This window comes from Pogoniulus pusillus, chromosome 17 (assembly GCF_015220805.1).
Source record: "Pogoniulus pusillus isolate bPogPus1 chromosome 17, bPogPus1.pri, whole genome shotgun sequence".
NCBI lineage: Eukaryota > Metazoa > Chordata > Aves > Piciformes > Lybiidae > Pogoniulus > Pogoniulus pusillus.
This window is the reverse complement of record NC_087280.1, coordinates 3,467,073-3,487,838: the sequence shown is the minus strand read 5'-3', so window position 1 is coordinate 3,487,838 and position 20,766 is coordinate 3,467,073. Positions and strand designations below refer to the sequence as shown.

The following is a 20,766-nucleotide window of genomic DNA, read 5'->3' as shown; positions in this document are numbered from 1 at the left end:
CTGCTGACCGCTCCCCTATAGGGTTAACGCTGCGCACCCACACCCGCCCCCCCGCACGCTGCCGGCGCCGTGACGTCACCGCGCCGGGGGGAGTGGGCGGGGCTCGGGTCACGTGGCTGGCGGCGCCAGTCCCCCCCCGCTGCCCCGGAAGTGCCTGGTCCGGCGACGGCGGCGGGGGGAGCGAGGAGCGGAGCCGCGGGGACCGCGCCCATGTCGGGCTTCGTCACCAACCCGTTCGCCGACCCGGTGGACATCAATCCCTTCCAGGTGAGGCGTCAGGGCCCCTGGTCGTTCTTTCCATCCCCCTGCCCGGCCCTTCCTTCCCTCCTCTTGCCCTGCGCTCTCGGGGCCGCTGCCGGCGGGACGTGGCAGTGAGTGAAGCGTCGCTGTCCAATCGTGGCGCCGCTTCTCTCTGCGTCGGCCAATCAGGAAGGAGGGGCGGGACTATGCGGCGGCCGGGACAGCCGTCCCCGGGACCCGCTCCCTGCCCCGGGGCTGTGCTGTCCCCGTGTCGCATCCCCCTCTGCCCGCATGCGCTCGGCCTCGCTGTGCCCCAGCCGCCATACCCTCCGGACAGGCCCTTCCTTCCCTCCCGGCAGCCTGCTTTTTTCCCCCCGTCCGGGGCCGGGGCTCGGGGACCCGCTCGATGCGCGGAGGGGGCTCTGTGCCAACGAGCCGCCCCTACCTGCGGGGGTGCCGAAGTGGTGGGGCAGGAAGCAGCTCGGCCAGCAGACTGCGCTGGGCCGGGGTCGCGGCGGTGGGACCGGCTGTTGGGCCCGGCTGGGGGCTGATCTTCAGCGCCACGGAGCGTCGGCATTTAAACCCGAGCCTACAAGGCCGAACGCAGCCTTTGGCAGTGGGTTTCGGGAGCCTTTGAGGAACTTTGCCCACTTTCCCTGCGGGATTAACCTCCATGCTGGAAGCGTGGGATCATTACACGGGGAGTTGTCCAGGAATAGGCTCTTGCACCTGATTTACGTGGTAGGGGTGTGACAAAAAGCGTCCAGGCTTTGACCTCCATCCGTAGGCTGCTATAGGTGCTGCTGGAGCCTTGCTGCTTGGCTGGAAGGTGATCTGCAGGAGAAGACTGTGTCCTGACCTCTGATTCCGTGGCCAAGCCAAGACAAAAATGTTTGTTGAGTGTTTTCTGTGAAAAACTGAAGTGTTCTCATGGAACCCTATGGAAAAGACCACTAGGATTGAGTCCAACCTTCTACCCCACACCTCCTTGACCATGTCCAAAAGTGCCACATGTACAATTTTTGAGGGATCAAAGTGAATTCAGAGGGAAAAATCACCCCTTCTCCTCCTCACCTTTGTTTTCATGCCCTCTCCTGCATCCCAAGAAGGGTTTGGATGACTGTATTCCTGAAGCATTCCATCGGCGAGGGCAAACAGAGGGTGGCTCAGTTGTACACATCAGCATTTACTGCTTCAGCACTGAGGAAGTAAATACTCTTCTGCTTCATGCCCATGAAGCTGTCCTGGTGTCTGACTGAGCAGGGCTGTGCTCGCTCTTTACTCACTGTTCAAACATGAAAGCTTGGATGCAGATTACAGCAGGTAGCTCTCGATGTCAGGCTTGCTCCTGCCTGTGAAGACAAACATACACTGCACCCCAGTGTCCCTGTGGTCACTTGAAGGCTCTGTGCAGCTGCAGCTGGGCTTTGTGGCAGGTTTTATATCCTCTTTGTGGGAGCATGAGGTTTTGTGGCCACCTTTACTGAAAGAAAACTTTCCCCCCTCCCTCCAGTCATCGTCAGCTGTGCAGGAGGAGTCTCTGAGTGCTGCTGCCTCTGGTTAGAAAGTGGCACCTCACGACGCAGGACAGTGCTGCCCTGCTCTTGTAAAGCTGGTGAAACGAGCCCCTTCCCTGCCAGGCTTCGGCTCCATGTGCTGGCTTGCTGCTGTGCAGGGCTGAGGGGACAGTGTGCATCCCCTTCCACACGCTCCAGAGATCCTGCTGAGAGGACTGGAAGTGTCTTCACCCTCCCAGCCTTGTCACGCTGGGCAGAGCACCAGGGTCGTCCTCCCACGTTGAGGCTCCCGGTGCAGCGCTTTGCACTCCACAGCTCCTGGCAGATCTGGGCATCTTTGCCTTTTAGGGAGACTTTGCTCGTGGTGTGGATAAAAAAGCAGCTGGTTTTGCCCTGTTAAAAACATCTCTGCCTTTTCTTCTTGTTGCTTTTTGTAACCAGTTAACGAGAGGTGATTAACTGCCTTCCTTTATTCGGTAGCCTGCTGTTAGTGGCAGCTACCTCCAGAGCTTTGAGGTGAGCTTCAGACAGGGTAGGAAATGTCCATCCTCTAGAGATACCAATAACAAACCTCTTGAGCTTTCTCCCAGTGCATCTTCCAGGCAGTGATGCTGCTCTGAGGTCTGGCTAACTGTAGGATTTGCTGATATTTGGGGCACTTTCAGAGATGTTTGGACACCTGTGTTAAGTTTTAGGTGATTACACCTAATTGAGAGGCTTGGCTGATACAGCTGAAGGCTCTGTGGCCATCCAGTGAGACTTGGACAGCCTGAGAGCTGGGCACAGAGGAACCAAGTGGGGTTCAGCAAGGACAAGTGCAGAGTCCTGCACCTGGGGAGGGATGATAAACTGCACCACTGCAGGCTGGGAGGTGATCTGCTGGAGAGCAGCCCTGTGGAGAGGGACCTGAGAGTGCTGGTGGAGAGCATCCATGGCACAGCAATGTGCCCTTGTGGCCAAGAAGGCCAATGGGATCCAGGGGTGCATTAAGCAGAGTGTGTCCAGCAGATCAAGAGAAGTTCTCCTCCCCCTCTACTCTGCCCTGCTGAGACCTCATCTTGAATACTGCCTTCAGTTTTGGGCTCCCCAGGTGAAGAGGGACAGGATCTGCTGGAGAGGGCCCAGCGGAGGGCTACGAGGATGATGAGTGGGACTGGAGGGCACCACCTGATGAGGAGAGGCTGAGGGCCCTGGGGCTGTTTAGTCTGGAGAAGAGAAGACTGAGAGGGGATTGAATCAATGTTTATAAGCACCTGAGGGCTGGGGGTCAGGAGTGGGGGACAGGCTCTGCTCACTGCTCTCTGGGACAGGACAAGCAGCAGTGGATGGAAGCTGCAGCACAGGAGGTTCCAGCTCAGCACAAAGGAGAACTTCTTGACTGGAAGGGTCACAGAGCTCTGGCACAGGCTGCCCAGAGAGGTTGTGGAGTCTCCTTGTGTGGAGCCTTTCCAGCCCTGTCTGGATGTGTTCCTGTGTGCCCTGAGCTGGATTGTGTGGTCCTGCTCTGGCAGGGGGGTTGGACTGGATGATCTCCTCGGATCCCTTCCAACCCCTGACATCCTGTGAACCTGTGTGATTCTTGTTCAGTTTGTCCTGCCTTGATCCCATCCAGAGAGGCATCTGGTCCTGTTTTGTTTGCTTGACCTGTGGGAACAGAAAGAAATGGAAGGATGGGGTTTCTTGCACAAACCTGTTGTATCAAACTCTGTCAGCTGGCATGGTTGCAGCTCGGTATTTGCTCTAAATGCTGCATCTGGAAGCAGATTTAATCTTAATCTTTAATCTTGTGGCAGTGCAGTTTGGTCCAGCCATGAAATTATTCTGCACTGGGGAGCTAGAGATTGTGAAAAATGACCTCGTGTGTCCCTGCTGCTTGAGGAGGGGCAGCAAATGGGGATTTTGGTGGCTTGGGGTCCAGTGAGCACAAAATCTGTGGGTGGACCTGCTTGTTAAATGGAATGGAGAAGTAAGAGAGCCTTCAGATGCTCAGGCTCTTCCCAAATGACTTGAGTTTAGCTGAGGATCCCAACAACTAACCCCCCTCTGAAAGGAAAGATGCATGGTGACTGTAGAGCACAGGGTTACCTCCTCTTCAGAGGGAGTGTGGCTTCAAGGGGTTCAGCAGCTGAATGAACTCTGTGCTTCCATGTTTCACAGCAACAAAGGTGCTGAAGGGTCTGGAGAACAGGGCTGGTGAGGAGCAGCTGAGGGGACTGGGGAAGTTTAGGCTGGAGAAGACTGAGAGGGGACATCATTGCTCCTTACAGCTCCCTGAAATGAGGTTGGAGTGAGATGGGAGTTGGTCTTTTCTCACATGCAACAAGTGACAGGACAAGAGGAAGTGGCCTCAAGTTGCACTGGAGGAGGTTTGGGTTGAATAGCAGGAAAAATGTCTTTGTTGCAAGAGTGGTCAGGGATTGGAACAGGCTCCCCAGGGAGGTGGTGGAGTCATCATTCCTGGAGGTGTTCAGGAAACCTGTGGACATTGTTCAGTGTCCATGATAAGTGTATGGTTGATGGTTGGACTTGATGATCTTGGAGTTCTTTTCCAACACAATTCCATGACAAAGGATCAGGCCACTGCTCATTTCAAGAGGGCCATCTGCCTTTTGCTTTGTAGCTTGCAGAAAGCAGCTGTGAGAGCACCTCCTCCTCATTCAGCATCACAGGATGTCAGAGTTTTGAAGGGACCTCTGGGGTCCAACCCCCCCTGTCAGAGCAGGACCATAGAATCTAGTGCAGGAACACATCCAGACAGAGCTGGAAAGGCTCCAGAGAAGGAGACTCCACAACCTCTCTGGGCAGCCTCTTCCAGTGCTCTGTGACCCTTACAGCAAGGAAGTTCTTCCTCATGTTGAGGTGAACTTCCTATGCTGTAGTTTGCATCCATTGCTCCTTGTCCTATCCTAGGATGCAAGTGAGCAGAGCCTGTCCCTGTCCCTTCCTTCCTGTTCCCCAGTCCTCAGATATTGATAGACATTGCTCAGATCCCCTCTCAGCCTTCTCCTCTGCAGACTAAGCACCCCCAGGGCTCTCAGCCTTTCCTCATCAGGCAGTGCTCCAGTCCCTTCAGCATCCTTGAAGCCCTCCTTTGGACTCTCTCCAGTAGATCTCTGTCCTTCTTGAACTGGGAAGCCCAGAACTGGATGCAGTATTGCAGGTGGCACCTCGCTAGGGCAGAGTAGAGGGAGAGAAGAACTTCCCTGGCTCTGCTGGACACACTACTCTTAGTGCACCCCAGGACACCGTTGGCCTTCTTCCTTCACCTCCTCTGCCGTTCTGGTGCTTACTCATCCTTCAGGCGGTGCGGTCCAGGCTGGCAGAAGCTGCTGCTTTCCTATCACCCTCTGCTTCACAGCTGCTCTTTTCCTTCCTGCCCTCCGCAGGCCACAGAGGCACATGTCCTGTCCAGACGCACTCGAGCTTGGCTGCAGAGCCTCTGCTCTTTGTGTAACTGTTTCAGCCAGGCTTGCATCACAGCAGGCTGGACCCAGCTGCCTTGCCTTGGCTGTGCCACCTCGCAAAGGGATTGATTTGCTTTAAAGCCACACAAGAAGATAAGAGGTTGTCTCCTTTGGAGGACAAACCATTCTGCAGCTGGAAGCAGTGGTGCTACTCCCACTGCCCTGCTCAGCCCTCTGACAGCCTGCCCTTTTCTGGAGCAGGGCTGCACTGGGCCTGTTAGTGCAAGGTCTGTCTGAGTGGAGGTGAGCAATGAGGAGTGGAGAGAGGGCAGAAGACAGCTAGAAAGGTGATGAGGGCACTGGAACATCTCTCTGATGAGGAAAGTCTGAGAGAATTGGGGCTTTGTAGCCTGGAGAAGAGAAGACTGAGGAGGGAATCTCATCAAAACTTCAAGGGTGGGTGTCAGGAGGAGAGGGCCAGGCTTTTGTCCATGATGCCCAGTGAGAGGACAAGTCATAATGGGCGCAAACCTGAGCATAAGAACTTCCACTTCAACATCAGGAGGAACTTCTTCAGTTTGACTTTGAGGGTGGTGGAGCACTGGAGCAGGCTGCCCAGAGAGGTGGTGGAGTCTCCATGTCTGGAGACGTTCAAAACCCATCTGGACATGTTCCTGTATGATATTGTTTAGGTGAAGCTGCCCTGGCAGGGTGATTGGACTCTGATCTCCAGAGGTCCCTTCCAGCCCCTGTGGTTTTGTGATGGGAAGGAAAAGTGAGTGTTTAGCCTGGGTAGTGTTTCTTCTTGTTTCTGAGTTCTTTCCTCCCAGCCTGACCATTCAGGTTCTTAAAGTGCTTCTGCAGCCTTTGCTTTCCTCTTCCCGTGCCTTGAAGGGAGTTTCTCTTCCTTGTGCAGTTGTCCTCTGCTGGACTTTAGTCAGGCTGGGACCTTGCCTGCTCTGGATTAAAGGCCATCAGGCCAGCACGCAGCAGCTCTCATGCAGCAGCTGCCCTGTAAACTTGCATCCAGCAGCCCAGGCACCTGCAAAACTGGTTAAGTTGAAGCCTCCAGAGGAGCAAGCAGTGAAATAAAACCTGTGCCTGGGCTCCTCGGAGCCCTCAGCTCCTCCGTGGTAGTTCTGCTGGTGCTGCTTCCTGGCCAGCATCTGAAACCTCTCCCAGTCTGAGATCCCTGAGCCTGGGGTGATTCACAAACTAGTGCAACCTGTTGCGTGGGGAGTGCCTTGCTGCTGAGGAGATGTCTGCAGTTACTCATTAACTCTTCTGTAGGCTTCTGGCTCGGCAGAAGGCTGCGCTACAAGCCCAGGGGATGGCTCCAGCAGCATTCCAAACAACCAAGCAACTCCCCTGCAGCCCCTTGCACGCCTCGCTTGCTCCCTTGCTTCTCACCCCATTTAGTTGGGTGGTTAACTGAGTGATCCTGAGACACAAGTTGCTGAGGGAGGCAAGGATGAACAGCCACTTTTATCTTGATTGGTTTGCCAGGTTGCCAGGCTGTTCTCAGCAGCAGCATTTCCAGGCTCAGAAAGTGCTTTGTTTCTCTGCTGACCAGAGAGAGAAGTGCTCCAGAGGTCCAAGGGATGCCTGGGGAAGAGGGATCTTTTTGTGGGAAGTAGTGTGGATAAAGGAAGGAAGAAAACTACCTCAGTGCAGTTATTGTGCCAGCTGAAAGTCACCAGTGGCACACCTCTGGCTGAGTTTCCTTGGGAGTTTGCAACAGGGTCCCAGCATGGTGGGGGTTGGAAAGGACAGCTGGCAATCGTCCAGTCCAACCCCACTGCTACAGCTGGGGCACCCACAGCAGCTTGCCCAGCATCACAATGTCCATGTGGGCTTGGAATCTCTCCACAACCCCTCTGGGCAGCCTGGAGGCCTGTAACAGCACTCTCACACCAAATAGGTTTCTCCTCTTCAAATGGAGCCTCCTGGGTTCCAGTTTGTGCTCATTGCTCCTTGTACTGTCACTGGGCACCACTGACAAGAGCATGGCCCCAGCCTCTTGCCTTTTAGCTCTTGCTGAGCAGTGATCAGATCCCTTCTGGGACTGCTGTTCTGCAGGCTCACCAGCCCCAGGGCTCTCAGCCTTTGCTCCAGCCCCCTCAGCATCTCCATAGCCTTTCCGGACTCTTTCCAGTAGTTCTCTGTGTCTCTTGAACCGAGGAGCCCAAAACTGGACCCAGGACTCCTGCTGTGGCCTCACTAGGGCAGTGAGGCAGGAGACCCTCCCTCAAGCTGATGGGTTATTCCTTCTGGAGCAGTCACTGGCATTTCAGGTTGCTTCTCTGAATGTCCCTTGTGGCAGCTGACACCTCAGCTAGGACCAGCTGGACTTGGGAAACTTCATTCTGTGAGGTTCTGCTGTGCTTTGGGCATCCTTGCCGACGAGGGAGGCTTGGGAGGTGGTCCTGGATGTCCAGCAGTAATCTCATCTGGACCTGGGAAACTCATTCTGTGAGGCTCTGCTGTGCTTTGGGCATCCTTGCCCATGAGGGAGGCTTGGGAGGTGGTCCTGGATGTCCAGCAGTGGGTGAATGAATCCCTGTCCCACTTTGAGTCCGTGGAAACTGGGAATAACTCAGTGCAGGGAAGCAGTAGCTCTGAGTGTAGCAGCATCCCAAAGTGTAGTTGGGCAGAAAGGCTTCAATGAGGTTGAAGTGAGGTGGGGATTGGTCTCTTCTCCCTGGTGTCAAGTGCTGGAACAAAAGGAAATGGTCTGCAGTGGTGCCAGGGGAAGGCTAGCTTGGAGATTAGGAAATCTTTCTTCCCTGAAAGAGTGGTCAGGGATTGGAAAAGGCTGCCCAGGGTGTTGGGGGAATGTGCAGACCTGTCACTTTGAGACATGGTGGCCGTGGTGGTGTTGGGTTGATGGTTGGACTCAGTGATCTCAGAGGTCTGTTGCAACCAAAACGATTGTGTGCTTCCACAGCCCGTGTCTGATGCTGCTGATTTGCCTTTGCTCTCTCTCCTTGCAGGACCCCTCAGTGACCCAGCTCACAAATGCCAGCCAAAGTGGCTTGGATGAGTTCAACCCCTTCTCTGAGAGCTCCCAGCTGGTAAGTGCCACACCCCCTTGCACTGGGTTTGTTGGTGGTGAGCTTAGAATAGAATAGAATCAAGCAGGTTGGAAGAGAGCTCCAAGCTCAGCCAGCCCAACCTAGCACCCAGCCCTGCCCACTCAACCAGACCATGGCACTAAGTGCCCCAGCCAGGCTTGGCTTCAACACCTCCAGGCATGGTGACTCCACCACCTCCCTGGGCAGCCCATTCCAATGCCAATCACTCTCTCTGCCAACAACTTCCTTCTAATATCAATATCACTTAGTTACAATCTCCCTGTCATGGGCAGGGACACCTTCCACTAGACCAGGCTGCTCAAGGCCCCATCCAATCTGCCTTTCAACATTTCCAGTCATGGAGCCTCCACAACTTACTTCAGGAGCCTCTTCCAGTGCCTCACCACCTTCATCATAAAGATCTTCCTCCTAATGACCAATCTCCCTTACTCTAGTTCAAACCATTCTTCCTAATGTCCCATCTAAATTGAGCTCCTGCCAGTTTGAAGCCATCACTCTCTGCATTGTCACTCCATGTCTTTGTAAAAAGCTCCTCTCCAGCTCTCCTGCAGCCCCCCACAAATACAGGAAGGCCACCAGGAGGTCTCCCTGGAGCCTTCTCTTCTCCAGGCTGAACAAGCACTACTCTCTCAGCCTGGTCTTACAGCAGAAGGTTTCCATTCCTCCCAGTATTGCTGTGACCTCTCCTGGCCCTGCTCCAACAGGTCCTTGTCTGTGCTGTGCTGAGGACTCCAGAGCTGGCCCCAGCACTGCAGGGGAGGGTCTCAGCAGAGCACAGCAGAGGGGCACAATCCCCTCCCTGCCCCTGCTGCCCACACTGCTGAGGATCAGCCCACGGGCAGGGTTGGCTCTGGGCCAGGAGTGCATGGTGCCAGCTCAGGCACAGCTTTTCACCCCTCAGCACCCCCAATTCCTTTTCTACAGGGCTGCTCTCCAGCCCTTCATCCCCAGCCTTTGCTGATACCAGAGATTTTCTCAACCTAGGTGCAGGGACCTTGCACTTGGATCCCTTTTTCTTCCTCCTTAGCCTAACAGCCCTGATCCTTAGCCACTGTTCCCCCAGCTCATGGGGGACCTAACAAACACTTGAAGACACAGAGCTGCTTGCTGCCAGTGCTTTCTGGTTTGGCAGTGCTAAAGGCTGAGCTTCCCTGTCCTGCAGGGAGCAGTCAGTGATGTCTCTGTGCTGCTGCTTGTGTTCTGTGTGCAGACAAATGCAGCTCGGACGACACCAGCCACGCAGCCCTCTGGCCACTCACAGCCTGCTGTTCTGCAGACCTCCGTGGAGCCCACTCCCCAGGTACTGCTGCCTCCCTCAGAGCAGGGCTGCAGAGCAGGAAGAAGCTGCCCTGGGCCTTGGGAGGTGTGAGGAGAATGGGAGAAGAATGGGATTCTCTGGGATGAGGTGTGGGAAGCTGTGTGAGGTCTTTTAAACTGGCCGTTGGGGCTGCCTTGGGGAGCAGGTCTCTGTAGGGGATGCAGACATGCAATACCTGCCAGACCTCCTTGTCTGGTGGCAGAGCTCTCCCTGCCTTGTGTCCTGTTTGCTCTGGCTTCCCTCTGGAAACACTGGCATTTCCTTGGGAATGCTTTGAGCCTAGTTCTGGTAACTGGTCAGACAGGCTCCTTTCAGGAGCTGGACATGGCAGAGCTGGCAGGGACTCACTCATCAAGAGAAGCCAAAACTGCTGGGAGAAAGGGTCAGCTCTCAGAACAGCCAGCAGGTGGAAGAGGTGGAGTGGGCAGCTGTCTTGCTTTGCTTTCAACCCCCTCTCCTAGCAGGGGAGGGAATTGTAGTGGTAACCTCCTGCTCAGTGCTCTGCTGGGACAGCACTTAGAGCAGTGAGGTGAGCTGGAAGGTTGAAACAGCTGCAAGAAAAGTGTAGCTTTGCTGAAGGAAAGGGCACAGAGGCTGGGCAGCAGGCTGGAGGTTCTTCTGGCCCTGTCTTCCCTTGGGATAAGAGATGAACATCTGGGCAGATGTCTGCATTGGTCTCAGTTTTGTCCTCCAGCAGCTAAGGCAGAAAGCCTCAAGATGTTTTGGATCAGCCAGAGGTGTTCAGCCTTTCTGCCTTTGCTTCCTTGCCAGTTTGCCATCTGATGTGTCTGCTGGTGGCTCTGCCACTGCTGTGGTTAGGCAAGGACTTATCCTTTTTCTCCCCCTGCTTTAGGCCGTGGCTGCAGCAGCACAAGCTGGGCTCCTCCAGCAGCAGGCAGAGTTAGAGAGGAAAGCAGCAGAGTTGGAGAAGAAGGAAAGGGAATTGCAGAGCAGTGCAGCCAGCATTAACCGTGAGTACTGCTCCCTAGGTGCCCTGCCCACAGGCACTGTGCTGCTCTGGCACTCTGCCTGGGTCAGGCTGCGATGGGAGGCTCAGCCAGGCCGAGGGCCTGGGTCTTTCCTCCAGCCCTTCACAGCTGTGGCAGCCCTCCTGGGCCTGCACCTGGCATCCCATAACTGACAAAGTGGGAAACAAGCTGAGAGCTGCTGGAGCCCAGCTCTGGTGGGTCCTCTCCCCCTGAGCATGCTGGCAGCACCTGCGTTCCACCACCCTAAGCTCTTCAGACGCCAGTTTTGTGCCCGTGGCTGAGCTGTTGTGTGATGCTGCCAGGTTAGGACATGCTCAGAGCTCACACCTGGCCTCTTCCAAGGTTGCCATGTCAGCATGTCTGAATGGCTGTGTGCACTTCATGGCGTGTGACTGAGTGCCTGCAGGAGAGGAGAGCAGAGTGAAGAGCTGTTCCTTTCTCCTCTCCACAGCGAGGCAGAACAACTGGCCACCTCTTCCCAAGAAGTGTCCCATCAAGCCCTGTTTTTATCAGGATTTCTCTGCAGACATCCCAGCTGACTACCAGAGGACATGCAAGATGCTTTATTACCTGTGGATGTGTGAGTACCAGCTGGAACTGCAGCCAGAACTCTCCCTGAGAGGGTTCTTAGCAATCTTCAGGGGTCGGTACCAGGCCTGGTGCTGTTGAGCATCTTTGCTGGAGACATGGGATTGAGGCACCCTCAGCAAGTTGGCCAACACCACCAAGCTGTGTGGTGGCATCCAGGGAGGGGAGCTGGGCAGGCTGGAGAGAAGGGATGGCATCCAGGGAGAGGAGCTGGGCAGATTGGAGGGAAGGGATGGCAACCAGGGAGGGGAGCTGGGCAGGCTGTAGAGGTGGGCAAATGCCAACTTCATGAATTTCAGCAAAGAAAAGTGCAAGATGCTCCACCTGGATCAAGGCAATCCCAAACACAGATCCAGGTTGGATGGAGAATGGATAAGAGAGCAGCCCTGTGAAGAAGGGACTTGGGGGTACTGAGGGGTGAAAAGCTGGGCATGAGCTGGCTCCATGTGCTCCTGGCCCAGAGCAAACCCTGCCCTGGGCTGGTCCCCAGCAGTGTGGGCTGCAGGGGCAGGGAGGGGATTGTGCCCTTGTGCTGCACTCTGCTGAGACCCTCCCCTGCAGTGCTGGGGCCAGCTCTGGAGTCCTCAGCACAGCACAGACAAGGACCTGTTAGAGCAGGGCCAGGAGAGGTCACAGCAATACTGGGAGGAATGGAAACCTTCTGCTGTGAGACCAAGCTGAGAGAGTAGTGCTTGTTCAGCCTGGAGAAGAGAAGGCTCCAGGGAGACCTCCTGGTGGCCTTCCTGTATTTGTGGGGGGCTGCAGGAGAGCTGGAGAGGAGCTTTTTACAGAGACATGGAGTGACAGTGCAGAGAGTGATGGCTTCAAACTGGCAGGAGCTCAATTTAGATTGGCCATTAGGGGGAAACTTCGCCGTGAGGGTGGTGAGGCACTGGAACAGGGCTGCCCGGGGCTCAGAGTCGATCTGTTGGGAATGGCTCATTCAGCAGAGAATTCCAATTTGTCTTTTGACAGAGACTTTAACAACTCTCCTGAGCCCCCAGAAGGCAGCAGATAGCACAGAATGTCTCAGCTCTGTCAGTTTTGATGCTCTGGAAAGATTTGGTTGTAAGCAGCAGGATCAGATGAAGGTCTTAGGGTTAAGCTCAGTTTCCTTTTCAAGGGAGGGAAGGAAATTAGATGGCCCAAAGGCTCCTTAATTGCGGCAGATCTCCGTGTGCTCAGCGGGAGATTAGGGATGCTTGGAGTGACTTTGGAGCTTCCCAAGCACTTACTGATGTGTTTTCTCTGTCTCCTACCCCGTGCAGTGCATTCCATCACTCTGCTCCTAAACCTGCTTGCTTGCCTGGCTTGGTTCACAGCCAGCAAGGAGAGAGGAGTGGACTTCGGTCTCTCGATCCTGTGGTTTATTTTATTTACCCCTTGTGCCTTTCTCTGTTGGTACAGACCCATTTACAAGGCTTTCAGGCAAGTTCTGTTTGCTCCTGTCGTGGGGAATCTGTCTTTTGGGTGGGAGGAGCTTTGGCGTTGTCTCTTCCCATCCTCTTTTGCCCAGAGGGGGTTTTTCCCAGCTCTCTGCCTAGCGGAGCAGATCAGACCCGCTTGTTCCTAAACGTGTTACAAGTGTCTGACAGAACTTGATTGTGAGGAGCTTCTTTCACCTCCCAGCCCCAGTCCCACAGTATCACAGAGTATCACCAAGGTTGGAAGAGACCTCACAGATCATCAAGTCCAACCCTTTACCACAGAGCTCAAGGCTAGACCATGGCACCAAGTGCCACGTCCAACCTTGCCTTGAACTGCCCCAGGGAGCCACTCTAGGGCCCAACCTAGGGCATGTGAATGCCAAGGAAGGCAAGGAACCCTGCCTTCAGCCCACTTTGCACTGGGCAGCCTGGTGGGTGGGTTAGTCATGCACAGTGGACACATTAAGCTGTGCTACTGCCTGAGTTGCCTCTGAAATCATTCCCCCTGCAGAAAGGGCTTTGCTGGATTTGTTGCCTTCCTCTTTGAGGAGGGAGAGAGGCTGGGCAAGGATCACATCCTGCTGGGTTTACACTTCTGCTGCCATCTCTCTTGCAGGTCTGACAGCTCCTTCAGCTTCTTCGTCTTCTTTTTCATCTTCTTCTGCCAGATAGCAATCTATGTCATCCAGGCTGTTGGCATTCCTGGCTGGGGAGACAGGTAAGCTGGGTGGCACTGGCGCCCCTGTGTCACAGCCCTGCCTGGGTGCTGTTCCTCACCTGGGTTGGGGCTGTCAGGAGCTTTGAGCTCTGTTTCTCACAGCTGACTGTTCTCCTCTCCCCACCCTGGTTTCCTTAACTTGCCACGCAGCTCTGGCAGGTCCCAGCTGGGCTGCCTCTCTCCTCTCCTCTCCTCCTCCTCTCTTGGTCCCAGTGCCTTTTGTGCTGCTGCTGCTGCGGGCCGGTGCAGAGAGGAGAGCGAGAAATCTTCCACACCTCTCCTGCTGCCTGCCCCCCTCACTTAGGACATGGCAGATTTACCCCTTCTCATCACTGCTGAGGTTGCAACTTGGCTACTGGGTTCAGTTTTGGGCCACTCACTCCAAGAAGGACAGTGAGGGGTTGGAGCAGGTCCAGAGAAGGGCAAGAAAGCTGGGGAAGGGTTTGGAGAACAGGGCAGGGGAGGAGCAGCTGAGGGAACTGGAGAAAAGGAGGCTGGAGCCAGGTTGGGGTTGGTCTCTTCTCCCACGTAGCAGGAGGAGAGGAAACAGCCTTAGGTTGCCCCCAGGGAAAGTTTAGGTTGGACATGAGACATTAGCTGGGGGTGTTCAGCCTGGAGAAAAGGAGACTCATTGCCTTCCACAGCTCCCTGAAAGGAGGTTAGAGTGAGGTGAGACTTGGTCTCTTCTCCCTGCTAACAAGTGACAGGACAAGTGAGACCAGCCTCAAGTTGCACCAGGAGAGATTTAGGTTGGATGTTAGGAGGAACTTCTTCCCTGAAAGGGCTGTCAGACACTGAAACAGGCTGCCCAGGGAGGTGGCTGACTCCATCCCTGGGGGCCTTTAAAAGCCACAGAGATGTGGTGCTGAGGGCCATGTTTTAGCACCAACCTTGGCAGAGTTGGAGAATTATTTGACTTGATGATCTTGAAGGCCTTTCCCAACCCAAACAATCCTGTGATAGACTCATTAAGGTTGGAAAAGACTTCCAACACCAAGTGCCACCATTAACCCAGCACTGCAGAGTTCACCACTACACCATGGCCCTCAGCACCGCATCTACACATTTATTGAGCACCTCCAGGGAGGGTGACTCCACCAACAACCTGGGCAGGATGTTCTAGGGCTTAACCACTCCTTCAGTGAAAGGAATTGTCCTGATATCCACCCTGAACCACCCCTGGCACAGCGTGAGGCTGCTTCCTCTCATGCTGAGCCTCAAGGGTTGGTTGCATCTTCACGGTGACAAGACCGAGGAGGTAGCGTGGGCTGAAGAGTCCCACCCAGAGTCTGGTTTTGGCTTAACAGCTTACTGCTGTTCCCAGCCTGATAGTGTCCCCCCAAACCCCACCTGAGTTTCTCTCCAGTGTGCTGTCAGTAGGGGCAAGGAGGGTTTTACCTTCACCCTCTCCTGATGGCCTTGTACAGAAGGGTGAGTCCGAGCTTCTGGAGCAGGTCCCACTTGTCCTCCTGCAGTGGACACAGAGGCTTTGGCCACTGATCAGCTCCCCAAGCTGCTGTGAACACTGAAAAGGTTAACAGGCAGTGGTTCTCCTCCTCAGCCTCGGGGTGAGGAGCAGGGTGAAACCTTCATCTATTTTTGCTGACTGCCTGCAGAATGACTCCTGGGCAAAGCTGTCCCCTGGGTGAAGCTCTCCCCTGGGCGAAGCTGTCCCCTGGGCAAAGCTGTCCTGTGCTGCCTGCCCCTCGAGCCACTGCTGTCTGAGTCACAGGGGACTGAGAGAGGGCACCCTGTGTGTGGAGACTGCCTTCAGAGAGGCTGCCTGCAGCTTGCTGCTGCCTTTCCTGTGGCCAGGCCCCGTGTTTGTTTTCGGCTGGGGCTGGTAGTGTGCCTGCCGTGTCCCCCCCGGCCAGCAGGGTGGCCTCAGTTCCCTTCACTCCCTCTCTCCCGGTGGCACAGGGCTGGCTGGCTTGCTTCAGCAGTTGGGAAGATTCCTTTCTCCAGCACCCAGGAGGGTGTTGAACACCCAGGGGGCTGGAGGAACAGACTGAGAGACTTTGTGAGGAAAGATGAGAGAATTGGGGCTTTTTAGTCCAGAGAACCGAGTAGGGGATGTGACCTGTGCTGAGCAGTGCATCAAGGGTGGGTGTCAGCAGGATGGGGCCAGGCTTTTTGTGCCCAGTGACAGGACAAGGGGCAGTGGGCACAAACTGGAGCGTAAGAAGTGCCAGCTAAACATGAGGAGGAACGTTTGTCATTTAAGGTTGATGGAGCTGCTGGAGCAGGCTGCCCAGAGGGGTGGTGGTGTCTCTGCCTCTCTCTGGAGGCATTCCAAACCCATCCGGGTGTATTCCTCTCTGATCTTCTCCAGGTGGACTTGCTCTGGCAGTGGGGTTGGACTCAAGGATCTCCAGAGGTGTTTTCCAACCCCATTCTATTATTGTATGTGGTTCTGAATGAGGCCCACTGTGAACTGTCCGTGTTCCCCATGCCCCTTCCCTTCAATCACTGCCACTTCCTTTCCTTCTGTAGCTCTCACTTCGTCCTTCCCTTCCTCTTCCTCCCCCCCCCAACACTTACATCCCTGGCCCTGCAGAGCTGTCACAGTGGCATGCAGGTCTAGGCTGCAGACCTGCCACCTGCTGCCTGCCATGTGAGGTGTTGCAGCCCTGTCTTTACACCACGTGGCTGGATTTTGTGGAGGTGCTGATGGAAGTGGCACCAAAGGTACTGATTTCACAGAATCACAGGTTGGTTTGGGTTGGAAGAGGCCTCTGAGATCCAAGAGTGCAACCATTAACCCAACACTGCCCAGGTCGCCACTGAACCATGGCATCATATCTGCCTGGATTTAAAGCCCTCCTGGGATGATGTCTCCACCACTGCCCTGGGCAGCCTGTTGCAGGCCTTGACAATCCTTTCAGGGAAGAATTTTTTCCCTGATAATCCATCCTAAACCTCTCCTGGTGCAGCTTGAGGCCATTTGTCCTTGCCCTGTCATTTGTTACTAGGGAGAAGAGACCAAGCCCCACCTGTCTCCAGCCTCCTTTGAGAGAGTTGTAGAGAGCAGTGAGGTCTCCCCTCAGCCTCTGTTTCTCCAGGCTGAACACCCCCAGTTCCCTCAGCTGCTCCTCCCCAGCCCTGTTTTCCAGACCCTTCCCCTGTTTTGTTGCCCTTCTCTGGACCTGCTCCAGCCCCTCAATGTCCTTCTTGGAGTGAAGGCCCCAAAAACTGAACCCAGTATTCAAGGTGTGGCTTCACTAGTGCCAAGTACAGGAGATTCCCTGTCTTCCTTGGTCCTGCTGATCCCACTTCAGCTGATTTTGCTGCTGAAGAGGTTGGGGGTGATGTTGTGGCCAGGGTGAGCTCAGTTCTCTTGTGGAGAAGAGAACTGCTTCCAAAAAACAATGAAGGATGCTCCAGCCCCAGAAGGAGCACCTGGATGAGCTCTGGGTCCCTATCTGCACAGCCATTAGCGTTGGGTTTGGCACTTGCCTGTAACCAAAGGCTGCCCTGGAGCCGTGGCAGGTGGTGCTTTTGCCTCTGCTGGAGTGCTGGCCGCCCTCAGCCTGCTCTCCCCTCTCTCTTGCAGCGGCTGGATCGCAGCCTTGTCGATGGTGGGAGACAACCTGGCCGTGGCCATCATCATGATGGTGGTGGCAGGGTTCTTCACGCTCTGCGCGGTCCTCTCGCTCTTCCTCCTCAAGCAGGTGAGTGGCTCAAGGGTCTCAGCTGAACCTCCCCGCAGGGCAGGCTGCTCCCAGGGCATTTCCTGACCTGTTCTAGAGAGAGGTGTCCCTGCCTATGGCAGGGGGGTTGGAACTGGATGAGCTTTGAGGTCCCTTCCAACTTAAACCGTTCTGTGATTCTGGGGTCGTCGCCTCCTGCCAGCCAGCTGGGGATTAGCTTGTGAAGATGGGAATGGGCTACAGGAAGGATGGGGAGAGGCTGTTTGCAAAGGCTTGCAGGGACAGAATGAAGGCAATGGCTTCAAACTAGAGCAGAGCAGATTCAGACTGGGTGTGAAGAACAATTTCTGCACCATGAGGGTGCTGAAATACTGCAACAGGTTGTCTGGGAAGGTGGTTGGGGTCTCATCCTTGGAGATCTTCAAGGTGGGTTCAAGAGGGCTGTGGGCAGCCTGATGTAGTTGAGGATGTCCCTGCTGACAGCACAGGGGGTTGGGCTGGATGACCTTTAGAGGTCTCTCCCAGCCCCCCAGACCATTCTATGATTCCATGAATTTGGGCACTTTCAATGGAGGTAGTTTGCTTGTGCTTCCTGGGTCCACAACAAGTGGCTTGAAGGAGACCTGCAGGTGGGAAAGTGACCTTTGAGAAAGAAGCAAGAGGCAGAGGTAGCTTTAACAATTAGAATGAAGTAGGACATCTTGCTGCCTTGGTTGTTGTCCAACAAAGGTGGCCACTGAGGTCCCAGATGTCAGCAAACATGGACATTTTTGCACCTCCTTTTAGCTTGAGTCTGTCAAGAGCTGGTTGAGCAGATTAGACCATTGCTCTGTTCAGTCCTTCCTACCACAGTGCAGTGGCATTTCCCAAAGCCTGGTGGTGGGATCCAGTTGTGTCTCAGAGACACAACTGCCCTTCCTCCTTCTGATGGAGCCCATGAAGGTTGCATTTCTGCAGTGAACAACAGGAATGTGGCTTTGGGGAAGGCAAGAACAGGCCAAACTGGTCCCATTTCTGTTGCTTCCTCTTCCTTTCCCTCTAAAATTCTGTCTTGGAAGGAGATAGCTGCTGCTTGTTGTGGCAAACACCTTCAGGTCCTGTCTGTAAATACAGGAGTTGTGTCCACAGCATCACAGTGTAGGGAGAGGACTTTTTGATGTGATACCCACAGTATCTCCTGAAATCCACAGCATCATGTGGAGGAGGAACTGCTTTAAGGGTGGTGGAGCTCTGGAATAGACTGTCAAAACAGGGGTGGTGGAGTCTCTATCTCTGGAGACATTCCAAACCCATCTGGATGTATTCCTGTGTGACCTTCTCTAGATGAACCTGCCTTGGCAAGGAGTGGGGTTGGACTCAACCTCCAGAGGTGTTTTCCAACCCCATTCTATTATTGTATGTGGTTCTGAGTGAGGCCCACTGTGAACTGTCAGTGTTCCCCATGCCCCTTCCCTTCAACCACTGCCACTTCCCTTCCTTCTGTAGCTCTCACTTCGTCCCTCCCTTCCTCTTCCCCCCCCCCCAACACTTACATCCCTGGCCCTGCAGAGCTGTCACAGTGGCATGCAGGTCTAGGCTGCAGACCTGCCACCTGCTGCCTGCCATGTGAGGTGTTGCAGCCCTGTCTTTACACCACGTGGCTGGATTTTGTGGAGGTGCTGATGGAAGTGGCACCAAAGGTACTGATTTCACAGAATCACAGGTTGGTTTGGGTTGGAAGAGGCCTCTGAGATCCAAGAGTGCAACCATTAACCCAACAGTGCCCAGGTCACCACTGAACCATGACCCTCAGCACCATATCTGCCTGGATTTAAAGCCCTCCTGGGATGATGTCTCCACCACTGCCCTGGGCAGCCTGTTGCAGGCTTTGACAACCCTTTCAGGGAAGAATTTTTTCCCTGATAATCCATCCTAAACCTCTCCTGGTGCAGCTTGAGGCCATTTGTCCTTGCCCTGTCATTTGTTACTAGGGAGAAGAGACCAAGCCCCACCTGTCTCCAGCCTCCTTTGAGAGAGTTGTAGAGAGCAATGAGGTCTCCTCTCAGTCTCCTCTTCTCCAGGCCAAACAGCCCCATGGAGTTCAACCATTCTCTAACTCTACCAAGGCTGGGGCTAAAGCATGGCCCTCAGCACCACGGCTCTGTGTCTCTGAATGCCCTCCAGGGATGGAGATTCAACCACCTCCCTGGGAAGCCTGTTCCAGTCTTTGGAAACCCTTCCAGAGAAGAAGTTCTTTTTCTAATGTCCAACCTAAGCCTTCCCTGGGGGCAACCTAAGGCTGTTTCCTCTCCTCCTGCTACCTGGGAGGAGAGACCAACCCCACCTGGCTCCATCCTCCTTTCAGGGAGTTGCAGAGAGCGATGAGGTCTCCCCTCAGCCTTCTTTTCTCCAGTTCCCTCAGCTGCTCCTCCCCTGCTTTGATCTCCATACCATCTCCCATGCTTTCTTGCCCTTCTGTGGAACCTGCCCCAGCCCCTCTTTGTCCCTCCTGGAGTGAGTGCCCCAAAACAGGAGATGGAGCCTATCCTCCAGCTACCAGGAGAGCTGAGAAGGCACAGGGAGGAGGCAAAGCAAGTCCCGAGCTGCCGCCTGATTTCCTTTCCCTTCTGATCTCCTAGGTGCATTCCCTGTATCGGCGCACGGGAGCCAGTTTCCAAAGGGCCCAGGAAGAGTTTTCCCAAGGCATCCTCACCAACAGGAGCTTCCAGACGGCCGCCACCGGGGCCGCCTCGGCAGCCGCACAGAACGCGTTCCGGGGCAACTAGCCCTGCCTGGGGCGGGGGCTGCCTCCTGCCCTCCTCCCTTCCTCTTCCATCCTCGGCCCCACCTTCTTCCTTCTCTTTCGTTTTGTTTTCTAAGATGCACTTTTTTTTTTTGAGGGTGGGAGGGGAGGTTCCCGTGTTTAGCTCTGTGATGCCCACTCCAAAGGAGAGGAGGGCTGGGATTTTAGCTTTGGCCAGCCCCACACGGTTCTGATGATGACCCTTTAGTTTTGCCCCCTGTCTTGTTGTAGGGTGTGGGGAGAAGCAAATATATTTCTCTATCCAGGACATGCTCAAGTGTTTGTCTCTCTTCCTACTCCTCCTGCTCCCCCCTGTCTGGAGGGGAGTTTCTGGGGAGGGGGTTGGGGGTTTGTTCTCTTTTTCTTCTGTTGGCCTTTGCTGTTATGAAGAATTGGATTTATCTGCTGTTCCAGGGAGGGTTTTGTAACTTTGCATGGAGTCTGTGTCATTAAGAGCAGAAGAATGTACTTCGGGTTTGTTACACTTCAACAGCGCTGCGTTCTGGCCTCTTTTTAACTGCTTGGCTCCCTGGGAGGCACAAAGAAAGAAGCTGGGAGCAGGGGGGCTGGGGAGGAGCCAAAACATTATTTCTCCTTATCCCCCCTACCCTGTGGCAGATCCTGCCTTTGCTTTCCCTATGGCAGATCCTGCCTTTGCTTTCCCTGTGGCAGATCCTACCTTTGCTTTCCCTGTGGCCAGTCCTACCTTTGCTTTCCCTGTGGCAGATCCTGCCTTTGCTTTCCCTGTGGCAGATTCTGCCTTTGCTTTCCCTGTGGCAGATCCTACCTTTGCTTTCCCTGTGGCAGATCCTGCCTTTGCTTTCCCTGTGGCAGATCCTGCCTTTGCTTTCCCTGTGGCCCATCCTGCCTTTGCTTTCCCTGTGGCAGACCCTGCCTTTGCTTTCCCTGTGGCTGATGCTACCTTTGCTTTCCCTGTGGCAGATCCTGCCTTTGCTTTCCCTGTGGCAGATCCTACCTTTGCTTTCCCTGTGGCCCATCCTGCCTTTGCTTTCCCTGTGGCCGATGCTACCTTTGCTT

The 20,766-nt window shown here is 54.8% G+C and overlaps 1 protein-coding gene across 1 annotated transcript; it reads left to right on the top strand.

Moving 5' to 3' along the window:
• Nucleotides 1-94: 94 nt before the first annotated feature.
• Nucleotides 95-19,996, top strand: SCAMP2 (secretory carrier membrane protein 2). Its single transcript, XM_064157278.1, has 9 exons — nt 95-267; nt 8,155-8,235; nt 9,467-9,556; nt 10,428-10,545; nt 11,015-11,143; nt 12,420-12,579; nt 13,195-13,296; nt 16,850-16,967; nt 19,565-19,996. The coding sequence occupies exons 1-9, from the start codon at nt 211-213 to the stop codon at nt 19,709-19,711; spliced, it is 1,002 nt and encodes a 333-aa protein (XP_064013348.1). The 5' UTR covers nt 95-210; the 3' UTR covers nt 19,712-19,996.
• Nucleotides 19,997-20,766: the final 770 nt, after the last annotated feature.

Bases quoted from the DNA above. Each gene is read 5' to 3' on its own strand.
- SCAMP2 (XM_064157278.1), top strand. From the start codon at position 211: ATGTCGGGCTTCGTCACCAACCCGTTCGCCGACCCGGTGGACATCAAT. The intron at 11,144-12,419 runs GTGAGTACCAGC...TACCCCGTGCAG, and splicing joins GCTTTATTACCTGTGGATGT to TGCATTCCATCACTCTGCTC. The intron at 12,580-13,194 runs GCAAGTTCTGTT...TCTCTCTTGCAG, and splicing joins CCCATTTACAAGGCTTTCAG to GTCTGACAGCTCCTTCAGCT.